Source organism: Poecile atricapillus, chromosome 1 (genome assembly GCF_030490865.1).
Source record: "Poecile atricapillus isolate bPoeAtr1 chromosome 1, bPoeAtr1.hap1, whole genome shotgun sequence".
In the NCBI taxonomy this organism is placed as follows: domain Eukaryota; kingdom Metazoa; phylum Chordata; class Aves; order Passeriformes; family Paridae; genus Poecile; species Poecile atricapillus.
This window is the reverse complement of record NC_081249.1, coordinates 70,561,659-70,575,139: the sequence shown is the minus strand read 5'-3', so window position 1 is coordinate 70,575,139 and position 13,481 is coordinate 70,561,659. Positions and strand designations below refer to the sequence as shown.

Below are 13,481 nucleotides of genomic sequence, written 5' to 3'. Positions count from 1 at the left end.
TTTTTCTAGTTTCTAAGCCGCACAGCAGCTGAAAACCAAGGGAGATAAAGGAAGATTTGGTGCTGTTGAATCAGCAGCCATAGCGAAGTCACTCTCCTTGTACTGACGCATGTTCCCATCGCCAGGTTTTTTCAGATACTATCCTGAGATACCCACCTGCCAAGGTACGACCACCCCCCACTGACTAAGATGTATGACTAAAGTCAGTGTCCACCTAGACCTAAAGAAATAATATAAAAGTGAGTTAAGAATGAGGAGAAGTTAGGGAAAAGTCTTTCATAACTTCTGGGATAGGTCCATGGACTGAACCACCCTTTGCCCTCATGGGGATGCCTAATGAGGGTGACAGGAATAAGGTGAATGTGTCTTTTCAAACAGACCAGGTGAATCTGCTTGTAGGTAGGGCTAGGAACTTACAGATAGGGAAGTAACAGAAGGAAATATTAACTCTAGGAAATGTTACTAATCAACACAGACTGTTGCTCAGCCAAGGCCGTGTTAAATTCTTGAACCTAGAAAAGAAGAACAAAGGCTTAATAGAATTATGAATAGTTTCTTTTTCTTTCTTTATATAATGAAAGAGGGCTGCATATTAAAGAGTAGGTGTTCTGGGAAGTCTGCACCTTCTGAGTACCTCAGCCAGTGGGGAAGAGGGTACTAAACTGAGGATAAAGGGGGCTGAATCCCCCAACAATTTTAGAGACCACATGGGAAATGCCCCACAGCCTCTCCCTTTATTGGAATAAAGTTACAGGATTCCTCTGTCTCCTTTTTGAACATAAACCTCTGGAATTTTGGATTAATTTTCATAACAAGGGGGTGATAGATGTATGGGAAATGAGTCATTCCCTGGTTGCCTAGGCCACTGCTTCAGTCTGTGAGTCTTGCACATGGGGATATTCCTGGAAGATGGATCTTTTTGCTGTCTCTGGAGTTGCCCAGTAGCCTCCACGTGCTTAAGCAGGGCCACTCGGCGCCAGTTGCCCAATACCATGTCCAGGCATCTTTTAAAAATCATTAAAGATATAGACCCCACAACCACTTATTTGGGCAATCTGGAAGTGCCGGGTGACTCTAGCGACGTTTCCTGATGTTGAGATGGAACCTGTCATATTTCAGTCTGTGCCGTGGTGCTGTCGGGGCACAGCCTGGACACGACGATCCCCGCGCTCTCCTCCAGCCCAGCTCCCGCGCGTTGCTGTCGCTTTAAGGCCGGCCGGGCGGTCCCGTGGTGCACCGCGGCGGGCGCGCGGAGGGGAGCGTGGCCGGCGTCCGTCCGCGCGCTCGGTGCCGCCGCTCGCTCCGCAGGTGGCGGCGGGCGCCATGCGCGGCTGAGGGGCCGCGACCCCAGCACGGACCCGCGCACCCAGCACCGACCCCGCACCCACAGACCCGGCCCTCGCCGCCGGCACCCGGCCCCGCTCTCCGGCTGTTCCCGCCGCCGCCATGTCTGCGGGCTTCTCCTTCGGCGCGGGCACGCTGGGCTCCACGGCGGCCGCCGGGGCAGGAGGAGGAGGAGGAGCAGTCGGGAGTTTTTCCTTCGGAACCGCCACGCCGAGGTAACGCGACGCCCCCGCTCCTCTCGGTTCGACCGTGCCGGCAGCCCCCCGGGGCCTGAGGCTGCCGCGCGGGCCCTGGCCCGGGCCCAGCCTGAAGTAGGGCCCCCGTGGTGCCGAGGTGTGTGAGGGAGCGAGTGACTGCCCCGGGCTCGGGTCTCGCCGCCTTGACTGCTCCCGAAGGGGCCCGGGGCTCCGGCAGTCCCGGTCGCAGGGCCCTTGGTGCGCGGGTGACACGGCTGCACCGTGTCTGCCCCGGCCTCCCTTGCCTCGTCTTCTTCCCGGCCTGAGCCTTGAGCAGAGCCTTCAGCAGAGACGTAGGGAGCGGGCTGTTCAGCAGCTACTAATTAAGGGAGTTTCACTTCTTATTGTGCTTTGGTTTGGCTTTGGATGCCTCTAGCCGTACAAGTCACCCTGCCGCTCTGAACGCAGGATGTGAATCAGATGCGTATCCAGGTTTCTCTCAAAAGTCAGCCTGCGTTTGTGTCCGCGGCGTGGAGCACGTTGATGCCAGAGCCCACGTGTTTAGTGTCCAAAAGTGATGCTCTATATATGTTTTAGAAGCTAGGTTTGATTTTACCCTTCTGACAAAAATACCCTTGTGTTTGGTGTGTAGTATCTCGGAGTAAAAGGAGAACTTTGTGCAGGTGATATACAGTAGGCTGTGTACTCCAAGCGTTATGGTTTAGGTTTCTGAGAATAACAGGTAAATCTTTCTTGTTGGTGGTTTTTCTTCCCCTTTTTTTGCTTTTATATTTGCACACAAGTGGACTAGCAGAGCCTGTTTATTCTGACTTCCTTGCTATTGTGCCTCTGTTGAAGATCAAGGCTGTTGTGGGACTTTTTGTCAGAGACTTTCCCTAACGTGATCAGAGCTGGTCACTGTAGTGTAAACTAAATGGACAGGAGCGGTTACTCAAGGGAGCTTCACTTGTCGTGATACATTTGGAAATACCTGTTAGAAACATCAGGAAGTAGCATTGTGGGATGGAGAGAACAGAACATCTGGATCTGAAGGACATCCATTTAATTCTTGGATTAAATGGCAGCATTGCTTCTTTGTGAGCCCATAGAAGAGGGAATAAAATTTCTGAGTTCGTTGTAGTAACGTAAGTGTTGTGGTTGTGACAGATTGATTACTTTCTTGTTATTTCTGCTTGGCTTTGGAAGGCAGGGATTGTTTAGAGGTTTTGCCTTGTGGTGCTTTTTGGGGTGTTTTTTTGGTCTTTTGGGGTTTTTTTGTTTGCTTGTTTTTTTTTAACTTCTACATTAAAGCTTATGTACATTTGATAAAGAGCTTTTGCTACTTTTCTTTATGCCTTCTTAATGTAGGTTTCCTGGGATTCAAACGAGCAAGTTAAAACAATAGTAGTTCAAAACTGTTCTTCTAAACATACTGAAATAAGGCAAACACTTTTGTCATGTTGATCTGCACTTTTTAAAAGCTCCCTATTGAACTTAAATATTTTTGTTTGGTGGGTTTTTTGTGTTCTATCTGCCTTTTTTATCACAGAAAAAAAGTTTAATAGATGCTAAATAATAGTAGATGGTACTCTGTATTTTTATTCATTTATTTATTTTTACAAGCAGGACCAGTCTTCAGGGCTGTTGGTCAAGGAATATCATAGAGGATGTGGCCTTCTCACTGCTTCTTGAGCATCCCTGTGAGATAATTTGCTTGAGAACATGTTTAAGACTGTAAGAAAAAACTGCTCTTCTGAGCTGGGTCTAAGATGATATTGCCAGATGTTGGGAGAAAAAGAATTTGATTGTCTGGTCCAAGGATAAATGTGAGGTGACCAAAGATTATATTCTGGTGGTTGAAAGCCACTGTGACATGCCAACCTATCTGATTCCTGCTTTGCACCAGCAGCCTTTCAGGTACTTGCACTATTTTATAGTTGGTGTTCTCTTATTGTATGCTTTAGCCAGGTGCAGTGCTTCATTCTAGTTCTAGAATTAGAGTTCAGACCTGACTTCAGTAATTTGAGCTCCTCTTCCTTCCATCTGTGTCCTTCTGGCCCCTGCTTTCTCCTGCTGGTGAGAATGCTGCCATTACTTTGTTCCTACATTTTGGATTCTTTCTACCTTGAAAAAAAGGCCACTTCATTTTATTTGTGTTGGTTTAATTTGGGTTGGGTTTTTTTTTTTGTCCTTCTGTCATGCCAAATATCACAGTTTGTACCTTAGCTTTCTTCTATGGGAATGCTGTAACACAAAAAACTTTCACAGAAGAATCATCCACTGGAAAAAAGATGAGACATATAAGCTCTTGACTAATAAGAGAAGCACCATGTTGTATCTTTAAGCTTACAAGTAGTTAGAGGTCAGAGTGCTGCAGTTTGGTATGTTGAAATTTTGGGAGTAAAGACAGCTGAAAGGCTGTGGATCCTGTGGGACAGTTAGTGTGTCTTTGTCCTTCTAAACTTCTTGGCCACTGTGCTTCCCAAATGACTGCCTAAGAAATATCTCACACTTAGTTCTGAACTTGCAACCAACTGGGCTTGCCATGATTGGTCTTATTGATAGTTTGAAAAGTTCTAATTCAAGAGCTAATTGTACCTTTTTTGTAAGGATTTACTTTTGTGTTTGAGTTGTTATTTTAGGAGCTGCCCTTATACAAAAAGAGAGAGGAGATAAGAGAGCAATGAGAGATTACTGAACATTTGAAAGATAAAACTCCTTGGTGAAGTCTAAATTGCATTTTGTTTCAGCATTGCTGTTGTACTTAAGCAGAATGTGTTTGTGAAAACTGAACTTTGTTTCTTAAAAGGCTCACAAGTGGGACCATAAAGTTACTACAGATTATTCTTCTGATAAATGACTCATCTGATCTTTCATTGATTAAGAAAAAAATTTTTAAAACCATAGACTCGTCTGAGTGCTAGTACCTGTAATTTCATTGGCTGGAGATAACCATGTATATTGTATTCTCCTGTGTTCTGTGCAAATTGTAAAGTTTGTTCTCTATTTGTCATAAAATCTCTGAAATGTGTCGTTACCCAAAATAATTATTAAAGCCTTAATTTTACTAGCAGTGTCTGATCTCTGTTCTTTCTCTTCCCCTTCATCTGTAAAAGTAGATCTGGAAGTTGTTTTTCTCTAACTTTCGGTAGGCAGTCTGAAAAAAACACAGTAGGCACGTGTTGAAACCTGTGCAAAAGGATAGCCTTTTGGTTAGAAAAATAATTCAAGCTTCAGGGTGTTTTGATAGTAAGATAGGGTGAAGTTTGTGCTGTTGATGTGAGTGGTTCTATGTCTCTGCTTATTGATTAAGAGTGAAAGAAAAGAACACTGGCTGAAGGTTCTGGTCAGAGATAACTAACTGGACTTGTAACCTGCTTTGAAAAGATCTTCATACAGATTTGTTACCATCTTTGTGCTTCCTCTAACATTTGTTCTCTCAATAGCACGGGGAGAACAATTAGGCAGAATGAATGAGATGATCTAACAGAGAAAAGTTTGAATTTCCAAGTGGTCTAATAAGATCTACCAGCTCAGCAGCAGCTGAACAAATGCTGGAGTCAGTGTCAGGGAAGCAATGGGAGTTACAGAGCTGTGGAAGGAAAATGGGAAATGGGCTCTCTTTTTATACAGTGGCAGTGAGCTTGGACTCTGTCTTGCTCAGCTGGGTTGTTTGTGATGAATGATGCTTTGGGAAAATAAAAGCATGGGAAAGAAATTGATGTAAGGGGGGGTTGTTTTAATTTTGAAATAGAATTACTGCTAATAGTCTTATTTTGTAATAGTTCAACAGGAGGACTTAGTTTTGGAACTCTGGGCTCTTCCACTGCTACAGCAACCACATCGGCTCCTTCACTGGGCTTTGGGAGTGGACTGTTTGGATCAAAATCAACCACTGGCTTTACACTAGGAAGCACCAGTACAGGTAGAAAAGAATTCTTGTACTGCAGATTTTGGATTCAGCAGTGAAGACATAAATCATATGTACTCAAAAAACTGGGTCATACTAAAATGTTTACTCTTTTACAGTCGTTCTGTAGCTCAGATTATTACTTACACAGTTTTATAAAACCACTTTGTTGAGTAGTTTGAAAGATCATTCATTGAGAGTTAAGTGGTACCAGTGCAGCAGAAACACAACTGCAATTACCAGAAAACTTCCTGGATTATGTGTAAATTGTTGTGTAGTTTGAATCCTGGTGTATTTTAGAAATCTTAACTCTTCATCCAGGATGTTCAAAGTTGACTTAAGATTGAGGTATATTTAGATTTTAAAACTTTGTGAGATTGTTCACATTTGTAATGCAATATATAATGTAATTCTACAGTAGTGAACATTTCTGAGTTTGTTGTTTGGGGATATTTATTGCAATATGCCTGAAGGAATTGAGTATTTTCTTAGGTCTCTAATGCAGCCTATGAACACACAGCTTCTTATAGGAGCAGTGGAGTACAAAAGAATAAAACTTTTTTGACAGGGTGTTTTTCTTTCAGCTGTCAAGCAGACATGAATATTACTTTGTTGCAATATTGCTAAATAAAATCGTCTTTTTCTTGTACGTTTATATAAGTAGATGGGGAAAGTGTGAAGGACCAATCTACTCAAAATCAAATCAGCAATAAACTGAAAGTTTGTATTACTGTGGTTGGCTACATTGGGGTAATTTTATTTCAGTGATTCTTTTGATGATCTAATCAGATGGTTTTTAAAATATGAAATGGCCTAACACTGTGTCCAGAATAGTCTCTTTAAATTACCAGTGGGGCAGAAACCCTAAACCAAGACACAGGATTTTACAAGGACTTTGGACTCTATAATCCTGTTCATTATACTGTAAATCTGCTGTTTTGCATGCTGATGTTACATACTACCACATGGCTGAAAAAATTACAGGATAGAATTACTAGCTTTCTTGTTTTTACCTTGCTTTATTTGAAATTTCAGATGATATACTGCTGTTACATTTTTTAAGTCAGTTGTCGTTTAGTTTCTGCTGCTGGTGTTTACCAATACTGTTTTCTGTGTTAATGTTTTATTTTTCAATACACTACAGAAAAAATATTGTATAATAGTTGCATTATTTCAGGATTTTGTTTCATGTGTTTTACTGTCACAGCTTCTCTGTGACCTTCTATTACTGTTCTTACTACTGTTCTTACCCTGTTTATTTGTTCTCCTTCTTAAAGCAGGAACAGCAACGACTATTGCTACAGGACTGACATTAGGTAAGGACCTAATTTGGATTTTAATGTTACACAGACAAAAAGCCCCAAGAGCTAGAACTTTCTTGTAATTATAGAGCCAGTGATCATATGTGAGCTTTTTCCCCATTCCTGGCTGCTGTTTGCTTTGCTGCCCACATGTTAAGGCTGTAAATCAGAATGGAGCCCTGAAGTTCTGGGCACTGTTACTTGTTAAAGGATTATTCAATTCTTGGACAAAAGTGACAGTCAAAAGTTGGACTTTGTATTTATATTCCCCTAATGAGTTTCATCCTTAAGCAGAGGGAAGGGAGATATGTTATCAAAGAATTATTCATACAGAATTTCTTGTCTAATGAACCCTCTGTGAATATGTCTGTTTGGTAATTATCTCTTTTAGAAGGATAAAGAGGGTTGAACTGGGAACAGACTTGGAGAATATTTTTTGTTTCTCTGATCCATCTGTGGTGACTAATTTGCAGTTGTCATTAAAAATACAGGAGTATGTGGGTTTTTGCTGGCTTGGTTTTGATTTTTTTTTTTTTTTTCTTTTTAAGCAGCAGCTGAGGTCTGAGGAATAACTGAGTTTGAGTATCACAGATGTTAGTAGTGGAGGTGCTACAAGACACACTGCAGTCAAAGAACTTAGGAAGCCGCCCTATGAATAAATAGGAAAAAATAGTGCCAAATAAAGAAGCAAATCAAAGGGGCAAAAGGGAGGAGCAGTAGCTAACCCAGAAGAGATTGTGTGATACATAATCATATGTGGAAGTCAATACTATGCAGATGAGCATTAATTCTTTTCACTAGCTGGATGAAATGATGTCATCCAAAACAGCAGTTACTGAGAATACAAAATATGTGTTTGCTGTTGTGGTTTATGTATGTATGTGCACACTCCTTTCCTAGAATAGGGATTCTAGAACACAACATGTGTTCTTACCATGAAACATCAGGAAGTAGAAATTACTTGTTTTACTTCAAAAATGTTTGAAAGCAAACTTTGAAGGAGTAACATCTCAACATTTTTCTTGTTTACAAATTGAAAGGATATGTGCATTCATTTTGGGTTGCACATCTGATTGAGATTTTGTAGTCTGTATTTTGAGCAGTATTGTTTATAGCTCCATATATACCAATGTTTGTGTCATCTAGATGCTTTTGGCTCTATTTTTTTTAAATAGATATAATAGAATAATAGATATATTATATTTATAGTAGATATAATTGCCAGTCCAGAATTAAAGTCCACTGGATCCCTAGGAATCTGGAGCAAAAATGCCTGTGCAATTAATATGAACCAATGAAATTCATTTGAAAGTTCTGTGGGAGTATTTTACTTGATGCAAGTGATCTTTTGTGCTGTCTCACTCATGATGGTTAAATGAGATGCAGAAAAGGTGGTGAATTTAGCTTTCATTCTCAAACAGAATGTTCCAAGAGTGATAACTGATTTTGGATTTCTTCTAGGCGCACCTGCCACCACATCAGCAGCTACCACAGGCTTTAGTTTAGGTTTCAACAAGCCTGCAGGTTCAGCCACGCCATTTGCTTTACCTGTTACTTCTACCTCAGCGGGCAGCCTGTCATTATCATCTGCTCTTACAGCAACTCCTGCAGCAGGTAGGAAAATATTTAGGGGTTTGAGGCTATTTTTTGTTTGGTTGTTAACAATAAAACTTTATTATATAACAGTTCTACGTCTGTTTTTCTATTATTTACGTAATCTTGTGGTACATGAATGAAGGGGCTCATTGGACTTAACAAGTTCTAAATTTGGGTACAGATAGAATTATGGTCAGAGAACCTAGTGATATAGACAGCATATAATCCAAGTCATTAGAAGTGTAGCAAGAGCTGATTTGTCATATGAAATTATTTTTCTTATTGTCCTCACTGAAGATTGTCGTACACCTGCCATCATATTTAACTCAGATGAACTGCACCATGCATGATGGTAATGGAGATTTTTACATTTCTTAAGTGCATTTGAGCTCGGCTCTCTGTGCCCTCTGTTCACTGTCCCTTTATGCCTGTGATCCTTCTCTACTCATTTCTTCCCTTTATTACTAAAAGTTGGGATGCTCAGTTCCAGAAGACAGCTCAAACCACCATGGAAATGTTATTGTATCGTGTGTCTTGTGTAAATACTTTAATGTTAAGCATAAAACATTGACATTTCAGCATTTTAATATAAAAATCACTATCACTTACTAGTTCAATTATGCTGTAAAGTAAATTCTATGCTAGGTTCTTGAATTTGTAGTGTTCTGGAGGCTTGCCAGAATTTTTGTATAGTTGCTGGTAAATATGGACTAATCAGAGTTATAAGGTTATAAAGCAAAATATCATGTAATTTAAAAGGCTATGGCTGTGTGTGAAAACTCTGCAGGAAATAAAAACACTTATTATCCAATTATGATAAAGATGCTGTTCAGACCTTTCAGTTATTTCAGACTGTCTATGGAGGTATTTGAAGGCAGTGTCTGCATGAAGCTGGTTTCCTTTCTCTGCAGGAACTACTGGCTTTACATTAAATTTGGGTGGTACAACTGCTCCGACTACAACTGCTTCCACGGGCCTTTCCTTAGGAGGAGCTTTAGCAGGCTTAGGAGGTTCACTCTTCCAGAATACAAGCACATCAGCAACAGGTGAAAGTTATTTTAGTTTTTTCCTCCTGACTCAAAACAGTGACATTTGATGTGCGATTGTATAATGTAAGATTTAGTATACATGAAGTGTTAATACTGTGGAAGTGTAATTTTTAACAGTGTTACAGTTAAGAAAAGAGTTGCTATCCATGGACAATAAAAGTGAAACTGAAATAACTGGCTCCTTTCTTATTCTTAAATTAATTTTTACTTAACACTTTTTTAAAAATGGAACTATGAGGAAATCTTTGTCATTTCCATAATTGGCTCAAGGAAGTTGATTGTGTATGGGTAGAGGGCAATGATACCTGCCTATCTGTGCAGAAATGGACAGCTCCTTATTTTTGGTGAGTTTTGGTCTGAATAAAATATTTCGCTGTCAGTGTTGCCATTTCACAGCTTCCTTTTTCAGCTCTAGAGGAAGAATTTGTGCTGTGCTGTAGTCTTGATAGTACTGCAAAATGCAAAAATGTTGTTTGGATTTCTTGTAGGACTGGGGCAGAATGCTTTGGGTTTGTCTCTGGGGACAACTGCAGCTCCTTCAACTACTGCCAATGAAGGTCTTGGTGGCATTGATTTTAGCAGTTCTTCAGACAAGAAGAGTAAGTTTGTTTTAAAACTTTTTTTTTTTTTTTTTTAAATTGAGAGAATTATCAGAGCACTGCAGGAAAGACTTTTATTAGGTTAGGAGTGTGGAATTGATGACTAGACTTTCACTTCTTCCCACTTTCAAAGGTATTTCAGTTGATTTCATTCTTAGATATTGTGCTTGTACAGAAGAACAAGATTGTATGTAAATGCAATGTAATACTAATTAAATAATTTTAAAAGTAAGTATAAGCTTGAGAACCAGGATCTAAATCTTTGAGCTTATTTGGGAGTGAAGATCCAGGGCTGCTTGGCTCTGAGGTGCCATTGCAGGTTTCTGCTGTATGTCAGATTGTCGCTAGAGGGGGGAGCAGAGCTATGTTTAAATAGTGTTGCAAGTATGAAGAGCGTTGATTTGAGGCTACTGTTGTCCAGCTGTAACAGATCTTAAACTTGTTTTTTGCTTTTGAAAGCTTGTGCAACTAAAGTGTCCTAATTTTAGATGTTACTCTTCAAAACTGTTTCTGGTGGTGTGTAGTTCTGTTTGATATGTTCGGTCAGGTTGTTAAAACCAGTTATAAAAACTTCACTTCTGTGGTAGCTTTAAAATACTTAAGTAAGGTAATATTGAGAATTGACATACGGACACTTGTTAATTTGCCTTGCTTTTACTGGGGGATCTGTTAATTTAATCTCTTGATTTTGAAATTTTGAATTAGGTATGCTAATAACTAAAAGAGAACAAAATGCATAAGCTCTATGAAACCAGCTTGATTTGTGGAGAGAGAGTTCTTACTTGTAAAAGAGAGGATATATTGACTGTGAAAATTGGAGTGTTCTGCATGATGTTGATTGTTTTTGGAATTTATTAGTGAAACTTAGGGTAATTAAAAGGCTCTGACACTTAGGGGATTTCCATTACTATGGGTATTAGGATAATATTAGGATATCACAACACTTCCATAACATACAAGTATCATAAAATAAGGACCAGAGAACCACAGTCAAAATCAACTCTGGTACTAGTGTGGTTTTGTTTACCTCTTAGGGTGGAAACTTAAATGAGTGACCTGAATTCCCCTGTATGTTGTATAGTGCAACTGGGTGAGTTGGATTGTTGCTGTCAGGATGAGCACATATCCCTTAGCTAAGCAATAGGAAATGTCAAAGGAGACTGTTTTTTGAGGTTTTAATTCAGAAGTGTTTCCCTTAATGGCTAGTCCTGGCTTAAACAGCCCTGATTAATATCCCGCTACTTAGTTATGTCAGTTCAGTTGTTTGTACTACTATATGAGGAGCTACATTAAGGTTTGAGAGTGGTGGCTCCATGGTTTTGAGGGTTTTATTTCCCTTTTCCTTGTGAAGAAAAAGGAAGGATGTGGTATGGCTATGAAAGAAAACTGCCCTAGGAGTCCCAGGACAGATGAGGACTAGCCTGTGTTCTCTCATCTGGAACTGGGTATAAAAGTTTTTTCTTTTGACCGTCTAGTATTTTTTTAAAATATGGCTGCAGGGAATAAAATCCTGTCCTAATACATATTTTCTTCTTGTGTTGCTAAGAGAATGTTAAAAAATCTGAAGCACTCGCTTGCCTAGAAAGTAGCAAAATCTGATGTCAGATTTATATTTTTAAGTATTGTTGTGATGTACAGCAATAACTTCGACCAAAAAAAAGTGTCTGGAGTGCAAAAGCAAAGTGTGCATAGCTTTCTGCCTATTTTTAGATTATCAGCAGACAGAGAAGTCCTAAATTCTGGTGCTTGCCCCTCATACTTTTTATTTTTCCCCCTTAATGTTGTGTAGATTTTTTTTTTTCCCATTAGCAGAAGGCATAGGGAATGGCTGTGAGTGCAGTCTGTCTAAAGTACTGGGTGATAGTCTGCCAACAGTTTAAATAGATGTTGCTTCTAAAAGGAGTAGCTTCTGCTGGCAGGAGCACTGACTTGTGCAGCTTCAAACGTCTGTGGTACTGGCATTTGCTATGTAGCTGCTTTCTACCTTAGTGGCACTGACAGGATGTGAATTGGATTCAGCTGAAGAAGATGAAGCCTTTTTCTTGGGCTGAGTGCGCTTCCTAGCAGACTGCTGTGGGATGGAATGCAATTACTGCCACAGCCATAACTAGAAATAGCTGTGCCCTGTGTTATGCATGATGCTGTTTTCAGCTCTGTTCTGTCACTCAGCGGCATTTGGCATCTTGATCCACAGATGTGTAGTTTAGAGTGTGTTGGTGGCAGGTAAGCAGTAGCATTGTCAGTTCTGTAAAATCTCACTAATTTCTGGAGTTAATGCCAATAGCAGAAGTCTTTGAGGAACTCAGTGGGCAAATGCTCATTTCCTTCATATCTGAGAGGAGACTGCCATTGCTGAATTTAAACACTTGAATGTTTTGTGGTTGCAGGTCAAAGTGAATTGAGATTGCATAAGCAGAAACAGATTTCTTATGCAACTGCAGTTGTTCATGCATTTATAGTGACACGACATGATGTTACACTGAGTGCTAAAAAGTTAGCACCTCAATTGTTGAACCATTGTTCCTGAAAAGATAACTATCTCTGAAGGGGTTGTAAATTAAAACCCACTTTCTATTACAGCTAGCCTAGTCTGTTCTTCTTATCATGAGAAATCAAGCAGATTGTAGTCATTAGTTCTTCCTTAAAATCTCATTAAAATTGTTTTGTTTGTTCTTCAAAGCTTTATTTATGACCTACAGTTTTTATTTTTTAGGTGACAAAACAGGAACAAGACCAGAGTAAGTGTCAGATTTTCTTTGCATTACATGTTTTAATAGAAAACAGATATACAAATCTTTTAGCTTTTCTGCTGATTTGATATTGAAAAAAGATCTACATAACCAATTGGGTAATTTAGTAATGTTTGGTCATGATTTTAAGCACTGCAATTCTTCTTCAAATGCAACACCTACAGCTTATCTGGCATCTGCTGTAGACTGATCATCTGGTCTGAAAAGTGGTTTCTGCAAACTTGTACAGTGCTTACACCACAGGCTTGAACCCTGGGATAGGATCTGTGTGCATTAATCCAAATAACTCCTAGTTGCAACATTCATGCAATAGATGCAAAACTGGGTAATCACTCACCTGAATGTTTTAGTGATATTTACTAGTCACGCAAAAATGTTTGGGAGTATTGAAGGACCACCTAAACATTCATTGTCTCTCATAGAGATAGCAAAGCACTGAAGGATGAAAATCTACCTCCAGTAATATGTCAAGATGTAGAAAATCTACAGTGAGTAGCTGTTTTTTTTACTATAGTTGTTTAGCTGAAGTATTGTGTACTGTTGATGCTCTGTGACAACAACATGTTCCTGCAGGCTGCACAAAGGGTAAGTTATTAGCCCAAGGCCTCTCAGCAGGTCAGCTTTGGGAACAGAATGGATAGATATTTCTAGTAGCTGAAATCTTAGTATGTTTTCTTTCAATCTCACTTTTTCATGTATTTATACAAATGTGTCTGCTCAGCAATATGTTCTTATCCATCTCTTGTGGAGTATTAA

The 13,481-nt window shown here is 39.8% G+C and overlaps 1 protein-coding gene across 5 annotated transcripts in view; it reads left to right on the top strand.

Moving 5' to 3' along the window:
• The first annotated feature begins 1,197 nt into the window (after positions 1–1,197).
• Positions 1,198–13,481, top strand: part of NUP58 (nucleoporin 58) — a 36,352-nt gene continuing 24,068 nt past the window's right edge. For 2 of the 5 annotated variants that reach the window (XM_058856704.1, XM_058856696.1), the window contains exons 1-8: positions 1,199–1,559; positions 5,306–5,445; positions 6,708–6,746; positions 8,193–8,345; positions 9,239–9,373; positions 9,865–9,975; positions 12,689–12,713; positions 13,148–13,213. In XM_058856704.1, the coding sequence (XP_058712687.1) occupies positions 1,447–1,559; positions 5,306–5,445; positions 6,708–6,746; positions 8,193–8,345; positions 9,239–9,373; positions 9,865–9,975; positions 12,689–12,713; positions 13,148–13,213 (782 nt within the window). In that variant the 5' untranslated portion in view covers positions 1,199–1,446. Of the gene's footprint in view, positions 1,560–5,305; positions 5,446–6,707; positions 6,747–8,192; positions 8,346–9,238; positions 9,374–9,864; positions 9,976–12,688; positions 12,714–13,147; positions 13,214–13,481 lie in introns of all 5 variants that reach the window. The other 3 variants (XM_058856709.1, XM_058856686.1, XM_058856676.1) reach the window with 3 other exon arrangements.